Source organism: Ceratotherium simum, chromosome Y, assembly GCF_057802395.1.
Source record: "Ceratotherium simum simum isolate JZ-2026a chromosome Y, ASM5780239v1, whole genome shotgun sequence".
Taxonomy (NCBI): domain Eukaryota; kingdom Metazoa; phylum Chordata; class Mammalia; order Perissodactyla; family Rhinocerotidae; genus Ceratotherium; species Ceratotherium simum.
Window position 1 is genome coordinate 11,574,233 of NC_141941.1, and position 14,639 is coordinate 11,588,871.

General features: G+C 29.9%; 1 protein-coding gene across 1 annotated transcript; it reads right to left on the bottom strand.

Annotated features, from left to right (window-relative positions):
* Window positions 1–599: 599 nt before the first annotated feature.
* XKR3 (XK related 3) lies at window positions 600–14,418 on the bottom strand. Its single transcript, XM_087427826.1, is given in 4 exon segments — window positions 600–713; window positions 716–1,383; window positions 4,913–5,166; window positions 14,084–14,418. Coding segments are annotated over 4 exon segments (1,371 nt in total).
* Between the last annotated feature and the right edge of the window lie 221 nt (window positions 14,419–14,639).

Sequence of the window (14,639 nt, forward strand, 5' to 3'; positions counted from 1 at the left end):
CTTTTCTTTTTAATAACAAAGGTTTTGTGTTTTAATATGTATTAATGTGGTATTGCTTTTTGGCTGTCAAATTTCTGTGAGGAGGATCTTTAGCTATCTTAAACTAGTATAAATATTATCATTCTCTTAAGACTTCTCTTTCCGGTTGTTCTTGCCTTAAGAAAAGTACAGAATAAAACCTGTGGTAATACTCTTTCTGAAGTGTGAACATTCACAAATAACTTATGTGCTAGAATGCAAACACTGTTGGACTAATTAAAGACATCGGTCCTGCAGATGTACTAGGTGAAGATGAATTATGTTTATTTGTCCTGCTTTGGTTTTGGATTCAGAGGAATTTTTGCTTTTGTTTGCTTTTGCTAAATCTGTAATTAGAGTTGAGAAAACAAAAATGAGAAGTTATTTATTTGGAAGTAATGATAGAGCTCCAAGTAGTATAGATTCACAGGAGAAAAATCAATTTTATTAGCAACTGCATATAAGTTTTTGATTTATATGAAATAAAATTTAATATCTCTTACAATTAGGAGGATCTTAATAAAGTCACATTCAGCATGTTTCTTCATTTTCCTAAGGAAGTCCATTTCTTAATGAATAGCCTATACTTTTTTAAAGGAAATATACCCAATCCTACTCCAGAAGTGATAGGAAACTCTCAGCTGCTTATGTTCATTCTTGTAATTGCCTTTCTCTAGATTTTATGTAAAAATCACAGTGATTCAGGCAGACTTTCAGTATGTTCTGGTAATGCTTTTTCTGACCACCCTGGATGCAAATACTGATAGAACAGCAGCATAAAACCAATTGATAATAGGTAGGTTATGATGAGCTGCACGGCAATTAATGAGCCACAACAGTTCAGTAAAGACTTCCCACCAAAAAACCTAAATACCAATATCATTATCATATTTTCTAAAAACCGAATGCCGTAGTGTAGGGTTCTATGACCCCACTTCTGTCTCTTATCGATTATTTCCTCATTTGACAACTGCAGTTTCACTGCTGACCAGCAGGAGAAGTTGGTGGCAGCATACAGTAGAGTGATCATGATAAGCATCAATACTGTGCTCACTGGATTGGAATTTTTTTTAGTATTGCTAGGAAGATGAGCTCCACTTCTCCAAAACTCCAGCCATGGTTCCAGCAATGATATGGAAAATATGATTAATAACAAAGGCATGCTCTTCAGTTTCAGAGATGTGGTAAAAAGGACCAGAGTCACTACACGTGAGGTAATCTCCAAGCAACGCCATATCATGATGCAGATGAATTCTACTGGCTGTAGCTTAATGTTAGTATCGTCGTACTGGATCTGGATGGCCAGTATATTGCAGTGCATAGCCCCATAAGTAACTGATATTAGGGAAAATGTCATCAGCAATGCTATTAAAAATAAATGTTAAAACATTAGAAAATATTTTTCATAAATGATAATATTCTATTTTAAATTTGTCGTTTTAAGGTATATCCCTCTCTGCTTACTCACTTTTTGTAGATTGGAAAATCACTCACTCTCAAGAAATAAGTATTCATTAATCTTCTATAATCAGAGATATAGCAAATATATTCATATAAAACATATTTTCCTTCTAGAAAAATAGACAACAAACACATGCATACATTTACACACATGTATATACATTCTTTTAAAGGAAAGAATGACACAGGTGGGATAGGAGATAGATTTGATCTGATCCTGTAAGGTGTGTGGTAGAATAGAAAGCAGTAAAAATTTAATTGAAAGTGAAAAGCCATGAGGAAGCTTTAAAAAGGGAATCACATCATCTGATTTATCAAAAAAAACTCTGTTTTTTACAAAATGTCAGTATAAGGCCGGAGTACAAAGTAGGAGGCTAAAATAACAAGGAACGTGCTTTAGCTGGTGATAACAGGAAAGAAAAATAAGTTCTGTACTTAAAACAAATCCTGGAAATGGAGCTGACAGGTTCTGCTGACTGAAAGGATAAGAAGTATTAGAAAAGGAAAGGAATCAATAATTTAAGAATTTAGATACACATATTTTTGAAGAATATTATGAGAAATAAAATTTTCCATAAACAAAGTTAATTTTATTTCAACACTTTTATCTCAGAAATTAAACAAACAAGCACATGGAAGATAAGAACAAAAAGAAACTGAGAAGTCTGTTTAAATAATTTTATACTTAATTCAGTTGAAAGAAACAGTGAAAATTCTTTTCAAATATACATATGTCACGTACACACACACAAAAATCACACTGGTTTCTCTTAAAACGTTCTCCAGACATATTGCAATTAAACCAGAAACCAAAAAAGAGAGACCAAATAGTCATTCCTCATATAAATTAAAATAGGAAGTCAAAATTCAAATTGTACGCCATTTAGAAAATGAATTAATAACACTCCATTTATGCTTTGAGGAATGGTAAAAATGAAACTCTAAAAACATTAACAATCTTAACTGCATTTATGAGAAAATAAGATTGATCAAAAAAAAGACCGAAAAATGCAAACTTTGTAAGTAAGATTAAAAAAACATATTAAAACTCCACAGCAGCAGGAGAAAGGAATTAGTAAAGAAAAACGTCCCAGATATTAATGAATTTCAAAATTAATTATAGATATAAATTTGAAAACAATAGTAAGAAAAATGATAGATATTGCTAATAACACAACTTCAAGAATAACAAAGAAACCAGCTAAAGATCAATAGGGAATATTCAAGATCACTTCAAATAGTATGTACAATTTTATATAAATACTTATAATACCTAGCTGAATGTTTGATTTTAAGAAAGATATATAAACATAAAAATTGATTCAAACAATGAGTCAGTTATCTCAACAAAAAATCAAAAGGAGTTTTGTTTTTTTTTTCCCAAAAATCTATCTCTGAAAGTTCAGCTTATCATTTGGAGAAATTCTGCTAAATTAGAGTATACTTTCCTAAATCATTTAACTAAATGAAAATAGTAAAAACCAAGAACAAATATAATGAATATATATTCAGTGCTTCCATGAGCTTGGCAATGTTTTAAGTATTTGAAAAGCATCAAACATATAATTTTCACAAGTTTGTAGTTATGTGGATTTTCCACATTTTAGAGATAAGGAGACAAAAATTAAGAAATTTACCAAAAATTATTTAGTTGGTAAGAGAAAAAATGAGTATACCAATGCAGACACAACATTGTCTACAGATCCTGTTTGTACAATTGTACTGCTTCTAATGCTATGAAGCTAGTATAACTTTAGAAGCAGAATTACTAAGAATTACATAAAAAAGAAAGAAGGCATATCCACATATGGAGTTCACAAATATAAACTTACTTTACACACATTTACTTTACACATATTAACTCTTCTCGAAAATATTTTTTCACTATAGATCCCACTAGGGATCACAAATCTTTATCTCATCTTTTGTGGTGGCTGCATGGTGTTAGGGTTATTGAGCCATCATTTGTCTACCACCAAAGGTTTAATATATTTAAATGATTAAGGACACACAAAAATGTGTATCTAGTAATTGATTTTAATTCTAGTTTCTATATCCACTTGTCACCTATTTTTTCGAGACATTCAGTTTTTTAGCCTAAAAGTAGGTTTTATATATGATATCGTTTACCCTCATTATTATAAGTTTCAAAACTAGGACTATTCCTTCCTATTTTGTTGTCCAGATAAATGCTAAAACCATCTTTCCTTGTTTTCAAAACAAAAAAGTAGTTAATATTGTAATAGATTTTCCTTTATATTTACAGAAAATTTCAGACGACATATGACAATGTCAAATGACATCTTTGTAATAATGTATTATAAATTCTCTCATGTCTTTTACTGTTTTAATAAACTGAAACGTGAAAAATGACTACTTTCCTTTCGGAATGCTCATTGAACATCTTCCTCTTAAATGCTAAATGAAGAAGTCTGATTTTGTTTTATCTATACAGCTAATCAACTTCTATAACTTTAGCACATCATTCTTTTGTTCAATCTTTCTGCTCTTTGTCCAGCTAGGTAACTATTAGAGCAATATATATATAAGTGTATAAATGCCTGGTGACTTTTATTTTAACTTTCTATTTTGAAATAATGATAGATTTATAAGAAGTTGCAAAGACAGTGCAGAGAGGACCTGTGTACACTTCACATATTTCCCCCAATCATTGCATCTTGCATTATCTTACATAATGATAGCAAAATATAGTTAATAGAAAACTGACGTTGTTCAATGAGTGTGTATAGTTTGATTCCATTTTCTCCACATGTAGAAGACCATTATAATTGAGATACAAAACCATTTGCCTGATGAATTTTATAAAATTTTAATCCTATGCAGTTTCAACATTTTTAATCTTTCATAGTTTCTACATGTTTTATTTTCTTGCTGAGGAAGATTAGCCCTGAGCTAACATCTGTTTCCAATTTTTCTGTTTTTGTATGTGAGTCGCTGCCATAGCCACTGACAGATGAGTGGTGTAAGTCCACACCTGGGCACTGAACCAGGGTTGCTGAAGCCAAGTGCACCAAACTTAACGACTAGGACACTAGGCCTGGCTCTTAGTTTCTACTTTTACTAGAAGAATTGCTATTTTTAAAAGACATATTATAATAAAAGTATATTTTAGATGAAAAATTATTCTTCATCCATTTAATATCTAAAATATTACAGAAGCTTAGTTTCAACTTTTAGAACTAAGAAAATGAACGGATGGCAACTTCCATTCATATTAATTTTCTCTAGATTCCAGCAACATCTATTTATAATCTAGTATTCAAAAAAATTCACAGAAAATGAACCTTACAAAAATTTAGTACAATTATGATTTAGGAATAAATAGCTCAATTTCTGAATTTCTACTATCACTTCATTATGCCCTACCAACCTTTTCTAGGACTGTTTTTCGGCTTCAAATAACCAAACTTACCTCTCCCGAAAGGCCATTCTCTTATAGTGAGCGTAATATATAACTGAAAAATTAATTGTGGAACAGAACCTAGAAAGGCCTGGATCACTGACATGCACTTGAAAGCCTTGCACTGCATGAAGATACCATGGACTGAGAGAACAACGTCTGTTTCCAGCATCATATTTCTCCTTCTCATGCTAATGTGAGTCTCGTTCTTCTCCTGTTTAAGCTTTTTCAACAATCTATGGTAACTTATAATGGTCTGAAAACACCTGTTAGAATGAAGCACCATCCAATATTAATTTTCTTCGTGATAGATGTGTAGAAATATTTAAAAGGTGACTATGAGAAGAATCTCCAATTTCAAAATTATATTATTAAATACAATCAACAAACTAAATTAATCTCCTATTATGTAGTTTCTGATCTTACCATTTATTATAGTTCTGTATCTCTCATTTTAATCTAAAAACTAATGGATGATTACATTCTTATAGCAAGATTGAAACAATACATTAGAAACTAAAGATCCTTTTATTCTCATACAACTTAATTTGCCTCCTCAAAATTAGTTACTATTTTTAGACTGGTATATAATATTCTAGTCTTTTTCCATACATGTGTATTCTTACCTAAACATATATTAAAGTTATTTTCTAAAAATAAATGGCGCTTATATATTGTTCTGATTATTAAACAATTTATTTCCCGATGCTTGTGGATCTTTTTCCATGATGTGCTTCTAACTCAGTTTTAACTGTTTGTTCAAAGGACTCAAAATTATGAATGTATTATTTTGATTTATTATTTTTCTATTGATGAGCTTTAGCTCAGCTAGCTTCTATGCTAATATGTGGTCTTAGAATATTTAATTAGAACTAAAAGCAGTCCCAGGCAAATGATAAAAGCAAATATAAATACTTTCTGGTGGAATTTAACTTCAAAGTAGTCCTCAAAGAATCTCCACAATTAAAATTTTATGAAAATGAGCAAATCATTATAAAAATACCACAAAACACGAAGAAAAACAAGGCTCCACCGGTGATAAACATAACAACCCCAAATACTTCACTCTTCAGACACAAAATACAAATCAAATATATTTAGTAATTTTTTAAAAATAAAATAGTCCATAATTATGAAAAAGAAAATTTCTCAATATAAACAAACACATGTTAAAAGAACCGATGGAAATTCTGAAAAGCAGTATAAAATAATTGAAATTTTTTAAAAAAATTGGATGGGTTAAATAGATTAAAGGTAATTAGAGAACCGGAAGATAGATCTCATCAAATTATCAGAAATGTGCTTCATAGAGAAAGAGGACAGCAAATATGAGACAGATTATAAGAATCTTAAGAAAAGAGTGAGGAAGTCTACACTTTTAATCAGAGTTTTAAAAGGAAGAAAATAACCATATTTCAAAAAATAATGACTGGAAATTTTTCAAAACTATCAAAATCTGAATTCTCAGATTGAAGACTCTATGTCAAGCAGAAAAGGACAAATAACTAATAAAAAGTTTAAAATAAAAGATAAGTACATATTTATGAATGATTCAATGAACATAAATAGACTAAACTTGTCAGTTAACAGATAGATTGTCAGATACATATTGTTTACAAGAAATACAACTAATGCATGAGAGCACTGAAAGGATAAAAGGAAACAAAAACAAACAGCAAAAACAAAACTCACGTAAAACAAATGCCAAGAAAAGCTGGTAGCACTTTAAAAAAAGAGAAAATCAGATAAAATAGATCTTAGGGCCAAAGGGCATCATTAGAACTAAAAGGGGTCATTGCAAAATAATGTTTCAATTTGCCAGAAAAAGTCATCACCTCTAAATTTCTACACACTCAATTACATGAAAAATGACAAATCAAACATAAATCTAGAAGACGAAAATGTGACCATTTTAAACATTAAAGTATCTCAACTCATTTCAAAGGTATCTTACATAGTTTAGAGCTAATTTGCTAACACAATACAACTGCAGTTCAATAAATATATCATAGATATATAAAGAATAATATAGTGTAAATATCATCCAACTTAAAAAATAATAATTTCAATATCATTGAAGTCTCTTTTTCCTCCATTATTGTACCTTTCTCTCACCACATAACACAAGGTTCTATCTTAAAATTTCATTATACTGTATTAGTTAGCTTTTGCTTAGTAGCTATCAAATATATGATAAATTAAAGATCATATGTAGTTATACATTTTAGATACTTTTGACCTTTAAGTGGATATTACCATGTTATCTTTAGGTCATTTTTGCTTCTGACGTAATAAAAGCATCTATTTCTCCTGCCCCCCCACCTTCTATTATCTAATCTAGAAGCTTTATCAGGTGTTTTAAAAAGAAAATTTTGCAGATTTATCTACATCTTTGGAAATATAAAGGCAGGCTCTAAATCTGAATTTGTGTCTAAAGGCTATAAAGAGCAAACCTGCATATGACAATGTAAGAAATGTATCTGGTTGATTTTTTTACCTTCAAAAAGGAGAAAAGAAAAGATGATAGAGGGTAGAGGAAAGAAAGGAGAAGTCTGAGAACTTTTAAGAGCTGAATGTCTAGTATTTAATCTTAAAGGATAATGTACGTAAGTCATCCCCATGTTTTTCAGCAAACATTCATTAAGTAAAACTAACATGAAAAGTGGCATGGAATTTCTTTTTTTTACAGCATTGAGAAACCACACTGAACACAACACTTGCAGAAACGAAGTAGTCATACAAGTTAAGACGGTGGCCATGAAAATATAACTTTCTAAAAACTTGCAGAGATCATGGAGAGAACATTGAGCTTTAAATATATAAAAATTGGGGACTGTAAGTCAATATAAAGATTAGTGGTGCCCTCAACTGACATCTAACTTCTAAACTACAATTCTCCACTCAATTATAACATACAAGATTTTAAAAAATCACTAAGATTTTGTAAGTTTCCTTTCCCTTTTTGTATACATTTATTTTGTAGCCAAAAATCTTAAGACATTAATTAAATCCACTTAGCATTTCTGAAGCCAGAAAAAGATAAGAAAATTACAAATCAATATCCATTATGAATACAGTCACAAAAATACTTAACGAAACACTAGTGAACCTAATCCAGTAACATAGAAAAAGGATTAAACGTAACAACCAAGATTGGCTTAACATACAAAAATCAGTGTAACACAGCCCATTAATGGAATAAAGGACAAAAACCACATGATCCTCTCAATACACACAGAAAAATCATTTGACAAAACCCAACACATTTCATGATAAAAACACTGAGCAGATGAGCAATAGTAGATTACTTCCTCAATCCGGCAAAGGCATCTATAATAAAAAACAAAAAAACCCAAAGCTAAAGTCATCTTTAATGCTGAAAGATGGAAGACTTTCTCCCTTACTTCAGAAATAAGTCAAACAGGTATGCTTATTCCTTTTTTTTTCTTTTTTGGATCTCACTATTACGTTATTTAACACAGTGCTGGAGGTTCTAACCAATTCAAATAGTCGCGAGGAGTAATAAAACTGCCTGGGTTCACATATGACCTGACTTTTACATAAAAGAATCTACACAAACAAACTATCAGGGCTACTAAACGAGTTCAACACAGTTGCAATACACGTTGGTGTACAAAAATATTGATTAGTATTTCTGTATACCAGCAATGAGCAATCTGCAGATGATGCTAAGAAAACAATTCCATTAGCAATCACATAAAAAAGAATAAAATATTAGGAATAAACTTAACAAAGAAGTGCAAGACTTGTACACTTAGAACTAGAAAACATCAGTGAAAGAGATTAAAGACCCAAAGAAATTAAAGTAATAAATGTACTAACATCCCATTAAATAAATTGGAAAACTTAATATTGTTAAGATGACAATACTCTTAAAATTGATCTACGAATTCAATGTATCTCCTATCAAAATCCTGGTTGCATTTTTTTTTCAGAAATTGATAAGTGATCAATTGACGTCTGATCCTAAAATTTATATGCGAATGAAAAGAACTCCAAATAGCCAAAACAACCTTGAAAAAGAAGAATAAAATAAATTTAATTCACACTTTCTACTTCAAAATTTACTCAAAACTATAGTTACTGGTACTGGTATAAAACTAGATACCATATATAGTTCTCTCTTTACGGTCAATTGATTTTCAATAATGGTGAAAAGACTATTCAAATGCGAAATGCAAGTCAAAATCACAGCGAGTTACTACTTTATATCCACTAGCATGGCTATAACTAAAAACACAATAAGTGTTAGGAAGGCTGTGGAAAAATTAGCATCCTCATACATTGTTGGTGAGAATGTACATAGTGCCGCTGCCTTGGAAAACATCTGGCAGTTCCTCAAAAAGTTAAGCGCTGAATTACCATAGGACTCAGCAGTTCCTAGTTATGTATTCAAGAGAATGAAAACATATGCTCACACAAAAACTTGTCCATGAATGCTCATAGCAGCATCATTCAGAATAGTCAAAAAGTGGAAACCACCCAAGTACCCATCGATAGATGACTGGATAAACAAAATGTGGTTTACACGTACAATGGATATTATTCCAAGCATAAAAATGAATAAACACAAAAAGGTACAGACATGCTACAGCATGGATGAACCTTGAAAATATTATGCTGAATGAAAGAAGTCAGTTGTAAGAAGTCACACATTATACGACTCCTATTACATGAGTGTCCAGAACAGGCAAATCTGCCGAGACAGAAAGTAGATTAATGGTTGTTGCCTGGGACTTAGGGTGGACAGAAGAAATTGGAGGTTGACAGCTAAGGGGAATAGGCTTCTTTTGGGGGTAAGGAAAATATTCTAAAATGGATTGTGGTGATGGACACACAACTCTGTGAATTTACTAACAACCACTGAATTGAACATTTTAAATGGGTGAAATGAGAGGTAAATAATATTTAAATAAAGCTGTTTTACACACATATATCCATATCAGAGAAAATAAGTTGTGGCAGAGGTCATGATTGCAATGAAAAGTTTTAAGCTTTTTATATAATTGGGAAGGGAATTAAGATATTTACCTTTAATTATTAAAAAAGCTGTCAATAATTAATCAGATGTAGTATAAAATTGTAAGGGGAGCTATATCTACTAAAATAACAATTTAAATTTAAACCAGTAGAGGTGTTTTTCTTCTTTTAAAAAAAAATAATGAATAGAAGAACTTACCAATTCAATTAATATGAGAAAAAAATAAAAAAGAATAAAACAGAAATCCAAAAGTAAAATAGTAGAAATATGTCCTAAAATTTTAATAGTCACAGTTAGTGTTCAACAGGCTTTAATGAGAAATATGCTTCAAATATAAGAACCCGCAAAATTTGAAAATACAGAGATAGAAACTGAGAACTTAAATCAGTATACTTTCCTGTCCTTATGCTAAATAATTTTGGATTGACACGTACCTTTCTCAACAATTGTACATAAATTAATAAATGATAAAATAAGTAAGCTTTTTATTAAATAAAAAGCAAATTGTTTGATTTGAAGGTCAATTAGGGAATATTTTTCCAAGTTAACTCACATAAAACATTTACTATAACAACCATCACATCAGGCCATAATGCAATTCCCAATATATAAACTTCAACAGTCTCATCTAATATATATGACATTGTTTGATGCAATGTGGTGAGTTTTAAATCAATAACAAAAAAAATAAACGTAAAATCTTCATACATTTTCAAAAAAGTTTTGTGTCCTCATATACAAGAATAAGTTGAAAATACACTGTGCATAATATTAATCAAATATTTAAATACTATAAAACAAGACTGCTTAGGGATATAAAAACTTAAATAAAGAGAATATTAAAAGTTGAAAGACATAAATCCCAATAAGTATTAGTTTGTATTTGATTCATGGATATAAAACATTATTCTTGAAAAATATCTTAGTCTTCCGCAAAATTTATCTATAAATTTAAGTTGGCAAGCTAAAATTACTCAAAGGCTAATTCCCAAATTCACATAGAAAAATAAACACGAGATTTCTTGTAAAATGCAGGGTAAGGGAGGCAAAATAAGACAAAATTTTATCTGCTAGATTTTATGTTTATTGATATCTAGAATTAAAAGTTTAGAATTATGACTAGATATATCTCTGTAACAAAATAAAATACAGATACAGATCTTAAAGACAATAGGGAATCTAATTTTCTGAAGTACAGATATTTTCAATCTGATAGTTAAACAAATTATTTAGTAAATAGTTTCTAATTAGCCTTTGGAAAAAATAATCTATTTCTTATCTCACTCTTGCCTAATATTAAATTCCAGATGAATAAAAAATTAAAGTAATGAGATCATATCATAAAAATAAAACATGAAAGAAAATAACTATCACAGTTGGCAAAACAAAACTTATAAAGTAATAATAGCAAAAATTTATCATAATTTATGACATAACATTTTTAAATTTCCTACAGCAAAAACATAGATAAGGTCAAAGGCTGAATAACAGATTGGACAAATTATTTATATTATATAGTCACAGGTCTTTACAAACCAATAAAAAAATCCAAAATCCAACAGAAAGTGACCAAAAACTAGGAGACTAGGATAAGATAATTCATTAAAAAAAGCAAATAGGTTTATAAACGTATGTAATGCGGTGCAAACCCACTATTGATTTTTTAAATGCAAATTAAAACAATAAGAAAACAGCAACCATTTCCATATATCCAATTTGGAAAAACAAAAAACAAATGCTGTTTGCAGGCAAGAAAAGTATACCACTTCTCTGATGTAAAACTTGAAAAAAATCTTAAAAATTTAAAATTTAAAAAATTTTACAAATCAAAATACTGTTTGTGGGGCTATAAATTATATCACTTCTTTGGTGTAAAATTTGGTAACATCTACCAAAATATAAAATTCATAGTATGTTTTCCATCAACTATATTATTTAAACATGAAAAATATAATAATATTTAGCATTATTTGTATAATTAAAACCTTAAAATAGTTTGAATGCTGATCAGCAGAAAATGTTAAATAAATTCTGTTCACCCACAGAATGAAATATTGTGCATATTCTAAAACAATGAGATAGTTCTACAGTGATAAGTGAACAAGAAAAAGATTTAAAAAAAAAAGACAAAGGTAGAAAATGATCATATAACACATTCCCATTATGTGTATGGAAAAGCTGAAAAGAGATATAGTAAAAACTATCGCAGAGATATTAACTGTAATAGAGACAGATGAGAAATATTAACATATTTTTGCAATTGTTTAAGTCAAATTCATGATAATTAATTTGGTTAAGTTGTATCTCATATTGCATATGGAATATACATATGTATAAACTAATTCCAGCTAAACTATTATATCACACCTTGCCATATCACATGTGTGTTACAGCAAAAGAAAATATTGAGAGAGTAAAGATACTGTACCGGAAAGTGAGCCACACATACAAAAACATAAAAATAATAAATAAAATTCGTTGACCACAATGTAACAAAATTGAAATTAATACCAAAGAAATACATTTATTAAACTACTTTGGAATTTTTCGACAAGTAGACTCTTAACTAATGCATGCTTCTAAGAGGAAAAGAAAGTTAGTGTAAACATATTTAGTAGCAAATAACAGACTTCTTTACATCACATGGAAAAAAAATAATATCCATGTCTTAATTTGGAATTTCTACATTTCTGCTTAGTAGAGAATAGTTTTCCTGAGAGAACCTCTTTTAATAATATGGCAAATAAGTTTAAATTTTCCCAATGCAGGTAATTTTAAGTATGCCTTCTCAACAAGTATATTGTAAGTATTCTGTTTCAAGAGGGGGAAAATCAACTGTTCTTCCCAAAGCATTCTAATAGTCATAAAAAGAGAGATATTTATTTATGAATATGTGCCATTACAATGGAAAAAGGTAGGATGAAGAAGGATAATGAGAGAAGTAATGAGCTAAATAACCAAAAAATAAAAAAATAAAATAAAATAAAAAGAAACCAAACTGTAAAGTTCATGTTGGAGATAATTTTACACCAAATATTTTGTTCCCGATAATTGCTCTCTAAGCAAGTAAGTATCTCCCTCTTGCAGGAATATTTTTATAAGTTACTTTTATTTTCATTTTAATGTTTAAGACTAGTTGTTTTAAGAAACCTATAAAATATTGATTAGGATAAAAGGAAAAAATATATATGCTCTCACTCTTCATTGATAAATATTTCCCAAATAAGTTTCTAGTAATTTTCTAATTGTATACTTACAATTTTTCATAATATTCACACCATATCTGCTTTGATGGCCTAATCCAAAGACTGTCATTTGATTACCACAGTCATCATTTCTAAAATATCTTCTCTGTGTTCTACTCCTCCAAAAAGCTTATTTATTGCTCCTAACATTGTCAGCGGTTGTATTTGTAGAGTTTTGTTGTTAATACGTTCTTCCCTTTTTTGCTGTTTACGTATAAGTTCTTTTCTTTTAAAGGATACAGTCAACCCAACCTAAAGTAGCTCAAGTGAATGGCCCAAAATTGCTTAATTCACTGTTGCTGGGATTAACTTTTTGACATGAAGGAGTCTTTCAGTATCACTTACCTTAACTTTGCATAGGTTTTTCCATAGTTTTTAATAGATTTTTAAACTCTAAGTAAAGAGCTGGCTCAAATTAATTCCTGTAAAACTTAATAGTTCTCATGCAAACCAGCATAGTAAACAGATAGAAGTGATATGGAAATGGTTGCTTAACTACATAGTAACATTCCACGTTTCAGCTATAAATTCAAGGATGTCTTGAGACTCTACAATTAAAAAGTTAGATATCTTCAAGTTATGAGGAAAATTTAACAGATTGTTTTCTCTCTTCTCTGTCTCTCTTTCTCATTCCATTCTCACCCCTTACATAACTTAAAGTTGTATTTCTATTCCTCATAAGTATTTAAAATAAAATTCATATTGGATCGAATGAGAAAAATGATAAAGACTGGAATGCAATAAGTGTGTAAAAAGAACAGAAGAAACAATTGACTGGAAAACTAAACAAAACTAAAAAGGGAAAAATTTCATTAAAGAAACAATAATTATTACATTCTTTATATCATGTTCTTTCTTATATGTTACATTCTTTATGTTATTTCAATTTACCTGTTTGAGACAGTGAATAAATGAGAACTACTTCATGACACTTACCTCGGTATAGGTCCTAAAAGCAGCAGGTGCCCCAAAGGTAATACAGCCTTATTTCTGGTCAAGTCTTTGTGGAAAAACATAAGGGTAACTTGATCCAAAACTGCTCCCACAATAATAAAGCCAATGGTAAATGACATCCAGAATTTGTCATTATTTTTCCGATAAATATCAAACATATACAAAGCAGAGGCAGCCTCACCGCAGTAGAGAACAGTTGAGAAGAGAACGCTAAATGGAAAATTTATGCGGGGTCTCTGGCCAAGGACCATTCCTTCTTCCAACGCTGGAACTTCACTTACACTTTTCTCATCAGACCCTTCAAACACTGTTTCCATTCTTGAGCTCCTGGCAATCCATACTCTTCCTCTGAATTAATCCAGTAAAATATAGTATTCAATCCAAATAGCAATAGACAAGAGTCCATACAGTTCAATATTCATAGAAAATGTCCAACAGGTAATATAGATCACTGAGCATAATATAATTCTATATGTGGTTGGGGAATATTGAACTGCAATATCTAATTTGACATATTATTCTTCAGAAAACATTATTA